Source organism: Pongo abelii, chromosome X (assembly GCF_028885655.2).
Source record: "Pongo abelii isolate AG06213 chromosome X, NHGRI_mPonAbe1-v2.0_pri, whole genome shotgun sequence".
NCBI lineage: Eukaryota > Metazoa > Chordata > Mammalia > Primates > Hominidae > Pongo > Pongo abelii.
This window is the reverse complement of record NC_072008.2, coordinates 135,452,528-135,465,899: the sequence shown is the minus strand read 5'-3', so window position 1 is coordinate 135,465,899 and position 13,372 is coordinate 135,452,528. Positions and strand designations below refer to the sequence as shown.

Here is a 13,372-nt window from a genome sequence, read left to right as displayed (position 1 = left end):
GAAAAAAATAATTTCCCCAAAGTTATATAACTAGTGAAGTAGCAGAATCCTGGTCTTTCTGTTTCTACCAACTTTTCCAACTCTGCCATACCTATGTTTCCAAAAGGTCTCATTTGAATATTTCTCTTGATTTGAAGGGATATATGCTTATCATGTTGATATTTATTATTTACCCCTTTCATCTGTTTCTAATTCATACACGTATTACAGTTACCACAGTCAATGTTACTCTTTCGTCTATATTAGCTACCTTTTATTTATTTAATTTGACCAAAAAAAAACAGATTGTACAGATTCTTCTCAATCACCAAGGAAGAACTAACTTTTAAAGCTACTTTCAAATAAAAATAAAGAAAACTGTCTTTGCATCTAAACTTGGTGTACCACTATGTTTTGGAACTTTGGAGGTAAATTGTGATTTATAAGGCAAGTTTTGATTCTTCCTGATGGCTTTTGCTTTCTTATGTTTCTGCAGCCTTGTTGTACTTGATTTTGATAAAACTGTTTGGAGTCATTAAACCCCTTGTTGTTGTTTGTTGTGTATAGCTTGGCATGGTGGAATGGATTGAACCTCCTAAACGAGAACGCAAAGCAAACTACGCAGTGGATGCCTACTTTAGAGAGGCTTTGCGTGTCAGCGAGCCAAAGATTCCAAAGGTAAAACTGTACAAGGCCAGTTTTTGTGTCCTAAAGTAGATTTCTCTTGCAACATGATCTATGGGTCAGATTTACTTGTATCATTGCCAAATCATAGTCTCTAAAATATAACAGTACAAAAAAGTATTTGATTTGGCCCAGCCATATAAATGGATTTTATTGTATTTATTGTTCCATATATAACAGAAATAGTAAAAGATAAGTAAGTTTACTTCATGTACTGAAAAGAAGTATATATAATACATTTTCCTCTCATAGGCTCCACGGCCTCCAAAACAGCCAAATGTTCAGGATTTTCAATTTTTCCCACCACGCTTATTTGAGCTCCTGGAAAAGGAAATTCTTTATTATCGGAAGACAATAGGCTATAAGGTATTTTTTTCAATTTTTTAAAATTAATATAATATAATCTTTAAAATAATTTAATCTGTTAATCTAGACTAGAAGATGTTGCATTTTAATTTGAGAGAATGTGACAGCAAATCACAACAGTGATGTTTTTAAAACCAAAGAGGAAGTTTAACTAGATGTAAAACATCTAACCACTGAATCACCAGTACAGTCATCACTAAATGAGATTAATGAAGAATTATGCAATATTTCGAAATAGTAATAACAACATTATTTTTATAATACCAGTGTTTGAATAGTTAAAGAATATGTAGAGAGAACAATAGGTATGCAGTTAAAAGCGAATGTTAATATATGATAGGAAATTTTTGATCGTTTCCTTAATAGGTCCAAGAAATAGTATTTCTGTCTTTATTGCTTATATGTTGCTGAAAGCCTTGCTGGTGGTTAGTAGATTGTAGTCACTTAGGTGTTAAAGATAATGATAAACATGATAGTGAATTATACAATTTTAAAATGATCTTTTGGTATTTGGAATTCTTATTTATATAGGTAGATAGAATCCTAGTTTTCATGAGTGAAATTTAATATTTGTCACACTGAATCTGTCATATTGAGAGAATAAGCATACCAGATAATTTCTGTATGTTGAAATTGACTTCCTAGTGATTGGAGAGAGATGACTAAAGGTATAATAATCACTAATATTAAAAAATTATAAAATACTGGCCGGGCGTAGTGGCTCATGCCTGTAATCCCAGCACTTTGCGAGGCCGAGGCAGAAGGATCACTTGAGGTCAGGAGTATGAGACCAGCCTTGCCAACATGGCAAAACCCCATCTCTACTAAAAATACAAAAATTAGCTGGGTGCGGTGGCAAGTGCCTGTAATCCCAGCTACTCGGGGAGGCTGAGGCAGGAGAATCGCTTGATCCTGGGAGGTGAAGGTTGCAGTGAGCTGAGATCGCGCCACTGCACTCCAGCCTGGGCGACAGAGGGAGACTCTGTCTCAAAAATAAAATAAAATAAAATAATAAAAAATAAAATAAAATAAAATAATATTAACACTATTTTAATTTTATGAAGTGTTCTGTTTTATGAATTAACAGCTGTGTTTTAAATTTTATTTTGTAAACCTTTGTCACAACTGGAACTGTGACCCATTATTTTAATTAGTAGCTGGAATGTGCCTAGAAAAGCTCCATGTATATAAGATACTTATATCTTAACTCATTATATTTTGGAACTAGAGTAGATCTCTAGGGTGAACATTCACATAAGACATAAAACTAGTTTCAAAGAAAGTGAAAACAGTGATATACCAGAAGAAACAGGTAAGTTATAGGTTCAAATGCAAAATAAAAGTAGGAAAATTAATGATAATTATTAACAATAATTATTGTTTAATAATGAAGTAGTTAGGTAAACAAATACATATCATCTCATTAAGGTTTATAATAATTTTAGGTTTAGAATATTATTTTCTGTTACTTTCATTAACTGTTGTTAGTGAGACTTGAAAGGAGAATTAATTGAAATGTTAGACCTCAGTAATAAATCAAATATTTGCATAGAACATTTTATAATTTACAAAGTGCTTTAACACATGCTGAGGTCGTTGATTCCTAACAACCTCATGAAGTAGGTGTTATTATCATCTCCATTTAATAGGTGAGGAGACTGAAGTTCAGAGAGGTTAAATGACCTTGTTCAAGATCATGGAACTAACAGGGTTGCCATGGGTCCTGGTCTCACAACCAGTTTCTCAGTATTCAGATGTTCTATTCGTTCCACTCAGACATTCTGGGCTCTTTCGGCATGTGATGTAACCCTGCTTCTTTCTGCAGTCCTAAATAAGGACTGTGTTTACAATGGTGTGGCATGACATTTGGGAGTTGGGCCAAGTGGTAGTCAAGTAGCAACAATTAAAAAAATCATCTCTGATATAACTTTATGCTCCTTCTTTGGACATACTGAAATTTTGTTCCCCATGATAATTTACAGTGACCACTGCATTCGGGCCACGGGTCTGGTTTGAATATAAACAATGCCTTTCATTACAGGCAATTTGTGGTTAGGGGTGAACTCTTACAGTGACTCTTTGGGTGGTGGCCAGCTGGAAGGAGGTGGAGAAGAGAGGAAACCTCAGAAGATGGAGGAATGAAGGGACAGCTGTGAAGGGTGGTAGAAAGGAAGGGGAGGAGGAGAGGTATAAGAATAGAGGAAAGGGATGAATAGGGAGAGGGGAGATGGCATGGAATTCGTGCTATTGCACCTTATTGTTTGCTCTTCCTCACTTCCCTGAAAGAAGCAAGAGGAAAGGGAAAAAGAGTAAAAGGAAGACCTTTTTTTAAAGTGTAATACCTATTTATTGAGCAATCCTCTGTGTCAGATACTGGGCCAAGCACTTGGGATAAAGCAGTGAATAAGACAAAGTCTTTCATCTCATGGAGCTTACATTCTAATAGAGGAGATAGGCATTAGATACTACAACGTAATGGTGGTGGCATTTGTGTGGTTCTGTGCTTACAAGGGGTGCTAATGAGGGAGTATAATATAGGTATCTCATGTGGACTGGGAGATCAGGGAAGTGTTCCCTAAGGAAGTGTCATTTAAGCTGAGTTTCCAGAGATGTGAATGAGCTAAGTGAAGTGTGGGAGAGAAAAGCTGAGGCAGGTGGCACCTCATATGCAAAGGTCTTGAGGTGGGAAGGAGGATGGCTCCTTTTGGGAGCTGTAAGAAAGCCAGTGTTGTTAGGGACTGGTGAGAAACAAGGTGACTTGAGATGAGGCTGGTGAGTGGGCAGAGTCAAATCATATGGAGGGCTCTGTAGGTCTTATTAATGAGATCAAACTTTAGCTTTAGAGTAAAGGAAACCCACTGAGATGTTTTTAAGGCAGGGAGGTGGGTGGGCGGGTGGTAAAGTAATACTAATAGCAGATACTTAGTCCTTACATGTGTTACTTACTGTTCCAAGTTATTTATAAATGTTAGCTCATTATCCTCCTAACAGCCTTTGAACTACATCCTTATTTTACAGATGAGGAAACAAGCATAGAGAGGTTGAGTCGTTTGCCCTGAATAATTTGCTCAGGGTCATACAACTTATAAATGGTAAATTATGATCAGATTTACATTTTTTTTTTTGAGACAGTGTCTCGCTTTGTCACCAGGCTGGAGTGCAGTGGCGTGATCTTGGCTCACTGCAACCTCTGCCTCCCAGGTTCAAGGGATTCTCCTGCCTCAGCCTCCCAAGTAGCTGGGACTATAGGCGCATGCCACCACGCCCAGCTAATTTTTGTATTTTTAGTAGAGATGGGGTTTCACTATGTTGGCCAGGATGGTCTGGATTTCTTGATCTCTTGATCTGCCTGCCTCGGCCTCCCAAAGTGCTGGGATTACAGGTGTGAGCCGCCATGCCCAGCCCGGATTTACATTTTTAAAAGATCACTTTGGCTGCGATGCAGAGAATGGCAGGTTTATTCAGGGAAACCAGCCAGGAGGCTGTTGAAGTATCAAAATGAGAGAAGATGGTGGCGACTTGGACTGCGGTGGTGGTGGTGGAAGGAGAACCAATCCCCTACTACTCTACTCCTAGCCTTGTGCTCTCTTCAGCCGTATCCTAGATTGCTTCTGTATTGTCTTTTTTTTTAAATTTATTTTTATTTTTATTTTATTATTTTATTATTATTATTATTATTATTATTATACTTTAGATTTTATGGTACTTGCCTTGATCCTCCTTATGCATGCTTAGCTGAGGATTTACGTGACAAATAGGAATACATTCTGGATATTGGTTCTTTCTGGACCTTGTCTCTTCCATTCTTTACTAGAAACTATGGACCTGAGCTAAGGTGGGTTCTTTAATTGGGTGTTTTTTTGTTTGAGTTCAGAGAATAGACAAATCAGCGGGCATGTTAATCATCTTAAAAAGCTCCCTTTTAAGGATGATGTGATATGTAACCATTAGACATATCTTCTCAAGGCATAACTAGCATTGCTTTATTTCCCCCTTGTACCTTCAGAAAACTCATCAGGGCCACAGAGTAAATAGAACACTAGTTTATCCTCAAATGAACAAAACAAAATTGCTTTAGTGGAGTTACCTGGTATTCTGTGTACACAGATTCTCAAAAAGGGACTCTTTCCCCCTTTTCTGCCTAAAGGATTGTTAGCCAAGTGGAGATAGGTGATGCCCATAGCTGGGGGCACTGTGGTTCATGGTTACATTTTATCTATGTTGAGTCTCCAAAGGCTTATTCTGTTGTGATTTGGAGTGGGGCTAGTGAAGGGCCCACAAGTTTTGAAGCAGTTGGTAGAGAGTGGTTTCCTTGTATTTCCTGGTTATTTGCATTTTTATTTTCTGTTTTTCTCCCCCTTTCCCACCCTCATATTCAGCACAAGGTCACAGCAGTATTGCTGATAATAAGATCTGGAGTTAAAGAGTTTTGTTTTATTTGAAGGTGAGAGAAGTATTTGTTTCGCCCTAACCGCTTGGTGGACAGCAGTACATAATGTGCCCGTTCTTGCTGCTATCTAAGCTTTGACCTTAGGCATATTCAAAGGCTTCATTGCTCTTTCGACTTAAAGGAGTTGTTATTTAATGCATGCAGTCACTTGATCACTAAAACCTTTATATTGGAAGAGGATGACTTAATTGAAATTTCAGTTGCAGCATTAAAAATCCAGAATATCTGGACGTTCCATTGAGTCTAACACCTGGAATGCATGAGTTTTGCCACATTTGAAGCTAAAGAAAGCTATAGAACATTCTAATGTTTATCCCCAATAAAAATTTTTTAGGGACAAATATAAACATTTGACAAATGGAGGAAGTTCCATAATCTTTGTGAGTTTTGGTAATGTGTCATTGTGGGCCACCTACTTTTTCAGTGGTAGAACTAAAATATGGTGAGCTGATTTCAGGTTACTGCTTTTATTTTGTGTGGTGTCACATTTAATTCAGTACTCCATATTTCCTGTGCAATGCTTGCTAAACTCCTCCTAAGAAACAAGGCCAAAAAAAGTTTTTCACTACTTCATGGAATACATTTCTTAATCACAAATTCCTTAGCATCTGAGTAGAAATCCAAATAATAATTGAGATTTTTACTTTAGAAAGATAACTTTTTATATATTGTGTTGATGGAGATCATAATGAGACATAGAGTATGAGGACTTTAAATACCTCCTGGGTATCTGTTCAGTACTATTGGTCTGTAATTTGTCTGCTTAATTCTTTTTTTTTTTTTTTTTTTTGAGACGGAGTCTCACTCTCTTGCCGAGGCTGGAGTGCAGTGGCACTGTGTTAGCTCACTGTAACCTCCATCTCCTGGGTTCAAGCAATTCTCCTTCCTCAGCCTCCCGAGTAGCTGGGATTACAGGTACCCATTACCACGCCCGGCTAGTTTTTATATTTTTAGTAGAGACGGGGTTTCATCATGTTGGCCAGGCTGGTCTCGAACTCCTGACCTCAGGTGATCCACCCACCTTGACCTCCCAAAGTGCTGGGATTACAAGTGTGAGCCACTGCGCCTGGCCTATCTGCTTAATTCATAATGTAGTACTTTGAAATCATTCCAGGAAGCTTAATGCTGATACGAACCTCATGAGGTAAAAAAAAAAAAGTATGTCTTATTAAAATGATGACTATTAAGGTTTTTTTATAGGAGGTATATTAGTCTGTTTTCACACTGCTGATGAGGACATACCCGGGACTGGGTAATTTATAAAGAAAAGAGATTTAATTGACTCACAGTTCCACATGACTTAGGGGGCCTCACAATCATGGCGGAAGGCAAGGAGGAGCAAGTCACGTCCTCCGTGTTAGAAGGGAAGAGAGAACTTGTGCAGGGGAATTCCTCTTTATAACACCATCAGATCTCATGAGAATTATTCACTATCACGAGAACAGCATGGGAAAGACCTGCCCCCGTGATTCAATTACCTCTCATTGGGTCCTTCCCATGACACATGGGAATTGTGGGAGCTACAATTTAAGATGAAATTTGGGTGGGGACACAGCCAAACCATATCAGGAGGAGATATAGGAATTTAGAAACTTTGAGCCTTTTCTAATTCTAAACATTTTAGCAGCTATTTGAGTAATTTCTAGAATTAAAATAGCAAACATAGCTTTCATGAAGTCATTCTTGTTTTGCTATGTTAATTAATATGACCACTGGATATAGAATAAATTGCAGTGGATTCTAAAATCTAATGGTTTTATAAAATATTCTGATTTTGCTTTTATTAGAAGTTGAAAGGGGAAGTTTTTAGTATGGGGATGTCTGCATGGGAATAAACAGTTTTATTTTATTTTATGTGAGTATATTACCTATTTTCTGTCATAAGTTAGATGTTTATAAAATATTTTCATTTTGTTAAAAATATGGTTTGTTGGACATGGAAATTTTGAAAATGTTTAAGAGAAGAATATCTTAAGATCAAAGAGGTTTCTTTCAATTAAAATTAAAATATAAAACCAAAGTAATTTCACATACCAGCAATTTAAGGTGTCTATTAACTTTTAAAGCTGTATCTGTACTTTGAAAAAAAATCATGAAGGATTTTTAAAAATACAAAAATGTTGAAATAATTGTACAGTGAACACCCATATATACCCCACATATGTTTGACAATTTACATCTTATCGTATTTGCTTTTTCACCGATTTTTCCATTTCTCTGTCCCTCTATCATATGGATATTTATCTTATTATTATGCATCTCAAAGTTGCAGACATAAGTACATTTTACCCAGAAACACTTGAACATGCATGTCATTATCCAGAGTCATATTTTGTTTATGATTTTTTAAAGTAACATTTACATAGAGTGAAATATATAAACCTTAAGTGTACCATTCAATGTTTTTTCACAAATGCATACACTTATGTAACTCGAACTCCTCCTATAAAGATATAGACCATTACTGTCACCCCAGAAAGTGCCTCTTCCCAGTGACCATATGCACTCCTCAGAGGCAACCACTGTTCTGATCTTTCCCTCCATAGATTAGGTTTTTAAATTTTTGTTCTAGAATTTCACATAAATGGAATCATACAATATGTATAAGGCTTGTTTCACTTAGCATAATGTTTTAGAGATTCAGCCATGTTGTCCTATGTATCTGTGTGGCTCCTTCCTTTTGATTGTGGAACACCTATTCCATTGTATGGATAGGCCACAGTTTGCTTATCCATTCTCTTGATGGGCATCTGGGCTGTTTTCTGGCTTTTGGCTATGATGAGTAAAGCTGCTGCGAACAATCTTGTCAAAGTCTTTGTATAGATACGTTTTCCTTTCTTTGGGTAAATACTTAGGAATGGAATTGCTGGTATGCCTGTAATTTTAACATTGGGTTTAGCTACTGAAGAGAAGTTGTTTTTAATCATGCTATGACTGGGCTACATTTCATTTTAAATGTACACCTTCTTTTCCATTTCCATTTGCCACCATCCTAGTCCAGATGATCATGCATCATTTCTAGATTGTGATAGTTGAGCAGGTTCTCTTGCCTGTTAGTCGCTGCCCCACTTCAGTCCATTCAGCAAAAGGCTTCCAGGTAAAAACACTGCATTTTGACACTTTACTCCCTTGTTCAAAAGTCTGCAGCACCTTCTGTGTAGTTTCAAGACCCTGTAAATCTGTCTCTACCCGGCCTTGTTTCTTATCTCTTTTCAACATAAACCCCATATGTGCCTTCCTGCACATTTCTGCCTTCATGCTTTTGCTCATACTGCCCTAGCCTAGAATATTCTTTCTTCCTTCTCCATCTCCCCAGATCCTTAGAGTTCTTAAGGTACAGCTCAAAATTCCATAACTAGTTTGTGAGCTCCTTGTGGGCAAGGACCTTATCTAATATAGGTAGAATTTCCCTCATTCAAAAATCTGAAATCTGACATGTTCCAAAATCCAAAACTTTTTGAGCTCTGACATTGCGTCCAAAGGAAATGCTGCTCATTGGAGCATTTTTTGGATTTCGGATTCTCAAGTTAGAAATGCTCAACAGATAAGTATAATGCAAATATTCCAAAACCCCCAAAAATCTGAAATCTGAAACACTTCTGGTCTGAAACATTTGGGATGAGGGATAAAACCTATACTTATATTCCAATCAATACTTATCATAGTTCTACAAACATAATAGACATTTAGTCAATACTTGCTAATTTGATTGCCTGATACTGATGATTACAAGTGAATCTAATTTCTCAGTATTTCTTTTTAATGCTCAGTTAGGTTTTATACTTGAAGAACTATTGTACTTAATAGTTTTTCAGTTACTTTTAAGTTGCAATGATATAGTTCCAAACTCTATGAAATACATATAACAATGAGAAAAATGCACTCTAATGTGTATTATAATTACAGGGTAGTAAAACCATGACTACCTGATGCCCCTAGGGAATGAGTCATGTGTGCATTTCAAGCAGTGGAAGGCTTACTGCCAGCCCTTTTATTTTCATGTTTAATGGAATGCTATAAAGTGTAGTACACATGTTATGTACTTGCCCTCTTAAATCAATGTGCTTCCTTGTAGCTGCAGATGCACATAGCGATGGTATCAGGCTTTAGGCTGAGAGACTTCATTTGTTCCTCCATACACACAGTATAGTTCAGCCCCATACTGCTGAACCACATTGGTTATATATGCTCACTGTGATACACTGAGGCTCTGCAGGCTACAGTTTTGAGATACAGGTGACAGCTTGCTTTCTTGGAGAGCCGAGCTTCTGTCCTTATCTTTTGAACTCGAGTTCTCTTCTCAGTTTTCACTGTATTTGCAGTTCTGTACCCAAAACACCATCTATGATTTCTGTTGGTCACTGCTGTTGTAGTCTTTTTCTCCTTGACCACTGGTCCTATTATAGCTATTTGTGTGCTCTACTATACCCTTCCCTCTTATATTCTCTGTTTCCTCTTTTTTTCTTCATTATCCTGTTACGTTTTCCAAACTTTCCATTTTATGTAAAAATGCTCTCTCCCGTTACATACCTTGGCAGGCAATAAAAGCACTCCTTTCTTTTTGCATGTTGAACTGATCAGACTGTTGGATGTAATGTTCAGGTGCGTTGCCACTTCTTCATCCTGCTTTATGTTGCCAGGGGAATATGGGTTCTTTTTTTTCTTACTGCCAAACTTTTTGTTTGTTCTGTATATTACAACAGTGTAAGGATAGACTTTGTTCCAGGGTACAGTCATATCTGAAATCTAATGTGGCATTTACCAGTGAGTTTTAACTATGGAATATCATGTGGCACAAGAATGGTTTTTACTTCACTAGGATCATGGTAGCAGAAATGTGGAGGACCATGTGTCATTCTGGCTATGATTTTATATTGTTTACTCTTTAAATAACTCTAAAGATTGATATGTGTGTATACAGCCTTAGTAATTAATTTTTCTCATCAGTTTACTCTTAGTTTGTCTCTTGATTTATAGGTCCCAAGGAATCCTGATATCCCAAATCCAGCTCTGGCTCAAAGAGAAGAGCAAAAAAAGATTGATGGAGCTGAACCTCTTACACCAGAAGAGACTGAAGAGAAGGAAAAACTTCTCACACAAGTAAAATATTTTCAGTGGCTGTAATACTTACAGTCAATCAATAGAAAAAAAGAAAATATAGATCACACTTTTTATTGTATGGGCCTAGTATCCTAGTGTGACACACCAACAAAACTCAGGGCTATTTTGTAAACATGTTTAGACCAAATATCCTTATTTTTAAAAATTGATCTTATAGAATATGCCCTTTTGAAAATACTGGGTAGTATGTATATGCAAAATATAAGTGTCAAGTATTAGCAATTTGACATACATTTTACCAATTATAATAAGGTCAGTGAATCCACATTTGAATTCTGATAGACAGTAGTTATTAACATATTCTTTTTTGTTTTTTGAGACAGTTTCGCTCTGTCACTCAGGCTGGAGTGCAGTGGTGCAATCTCAGCTCACTGTATCCTACACCTCCCAGGTTCAAGCGATTCTCCTGCCCCAGCCTCCCGAGTAGCTGGGACTTCAGGCACCCGCCACCGTGCCTGGCTAATTTTTGTGTTTTTAGTAGAGATGGGGTTTTGCCATGTTGGCCAGGCTGGTCTCAAACTCCTGACCTCAAAGTGATCCACCCACCTCGGCCTCCCAAAGTGCAACTGATATTACAGGTGTGAGCCACTGCGCCAAGCCTGTTATTAACATATTCTTGAAAATTTAAATTTCTTTTGTTTATAGATGTGAATTGTCTCCTGAAGTTATATTCTACTAATTTTTCATTAATGGAATAATTTCATAATTTTCAAAATTCTTTTTATCTTTTTTTATAATTTTCATACAATGATGAGAGATTTCTGAAGCTTTTTATTATTATTATTATTTAAGGTGATCATTGTATAACAATTACTAAATTAGGAAGGTTTCCATTTGAACAAAATATTAATGCTTTTAAGTTGGCATTGCTATAATGAGTTTTACGAGTGTTCTACTTCTAAAATAAACTATAGAAGATAAAAAGAATTTCAGCATAGAAGGCTTGCAAAATAAACAAAATGTGTACGTAGGACATTAGTTTAGTATGGAGGGTTGCCAGCAAGATCTATTTATTCAACAAATTTTGAACAATGTGCAGTGCATACTAGTAGGTAATTCTCCATGTTAATTATTGAAAGAGTTTTTATATTTATATATTATTTATTATATAGCTTTTATTTTGCTATAACATGTAATTTTATTGTATGGATTTTCACAAATTATATTCATAAGTTTTTGAGCCAAATGCCTGGAAGTAATAAAGTTTAGTTTGAAAATATAATTGCAGATGGCTGAATATTAGAACTTACCACAGAATAAAATAAAATATTTAAATATTCATGTTCTATTTTCAAAATGTATTTCCTGAATGTAAAAGTAAAGTTATGGCTTTAGAATGCTACATGACTTGGAGTATATTGTGAATGTATGGTATAACATGAATATACAGTCTCAACTGAGATAATATTTTAGTTTGTAATTAGAAATATAATCAGTTTTCTGCCCCTCCTAGTAGGTGAATTCATTTTTGTCCTTCTCTGCTGCCTTAAATAATTAATCTTTTTCAAAAAACCATGGCAGTACATGGGAACAAAATGTGGGGTCATCTGAAATCTTTATCAACTAAAAGTCAGGGATGGAGTTTTGCAATGTCTGGAGTATCACATTTATGTGAGTTGGGGCTCGAGGAGTGGAAAACAAATTCTTGGTCTTGTGACTTCACAGACATGCTAATAATGCCAAGGGAACTTAAAACACTGGCTAAAGTGTTTTATGTTTTAATAAAGAAATTGAGTGGCTCCAATAACGTTCTGCTTGTAGAAGTTCTATTTATGAACATAATTTAGAACAGAAATTATTTATTCACACTAGTTCAGAATGATGTAAAGAGCTACAATTTTTTTTTTGCATTCTCTTTTGGTTATTCCTCAGTGTTCTTTTGATTTAGTGCATCCACATTTCTCTCTTTTAGTTTATGTGGGAACAGATCTGTGAAAAAAATCATTGAAGTACTAGAATATCACGACTTCAGCATTTATATTAGCATTTTTATTTTCATGCATTTGTATTTTAATGTAGTAAGCATCTATAAAATATGAAATTAAAAACTACAGAAGATCTTAGAACTATGTATCAACTTCAAGTACTTGGAGAGGATTACATTTTCTTTGTAATAGAAAAGCAGTTATTTCTATAACAACTCTCACTCAACTTTTGATTCCAAGATAAAATATGTGCAGTTTTATAAGGAGAAACATTTTAAGTCTTTTAAAGTGTTTTTTAATGTATCATTGTATAGAAGTAAATAGGACAATAAATGGATTTATTAATTTAACCTCTATTGATAATGCTTAACTTTTTGTTCACAGGGTTTCACAAACTGGACTAAACGAGATTTTAACCAGTTTATTAAAGCTAATGAGAAATATGGAAGAGATGACATTGATAACATAGCTCGAGAGGTAGAGGGCAAATCCCCTGAGGAGGTCATGGAGTATTCAGGTTTGTATATACTTTGAAACATGGAGTTGTATTTTAACATTATTCATTTATTTAGCATCAATTTAATTGTACCTTTGTTCAGAGATGTTTTAAACTTTTATGAATAAGACATAGATGAGAGTATAAACTATAATTGTATTTCTATGAAAAGGTTATAAGATTTATCCTAACAAACTGACTGCTATTGTCTCTATCACCTAGCTAAAAGAGGCAAATAAAGCTCTGATAAAACAAAGGTGGCTATTGGATAAGCATTGACAAAATTAGTTTCCCACCTTCCCACCTCTGGAATTTGGTCCTCTTCTGGTTCAGTTCTGAGATTCATATTCA

General features: G+C 35.8%; 1 protein-coding gene across 10 annotated transcripts in view; it reads left to right on the top strand.

The window, feature by feature from the left end:
* The window catches only part of SMARCA1 (SWI/SNF related, matrix associated, actin dependent regulator of chromatin, subfamily a, member 1), a 76,514-nt gene that overhangs the window by 41,256 nt on the left and 21,886 nt on the right, over nt 1–13,372 (top strand). For all 10 annotated transcript variants that reach the window (NM_001133734.1, XM_024240351.3, XM_054544088.2 and 7 more), the window contains 4 exon segments: nt 547–657; nt 916–1,029; nt 10,457–10,579; nt 12,910–13,042. In NM_001133734.1, coding sequence (NP_001127206.1) covers nt 547–657; nt 916–1,029; nt 10,457–10,579; nt 12,910–13,042 — 481 coding nt within the window.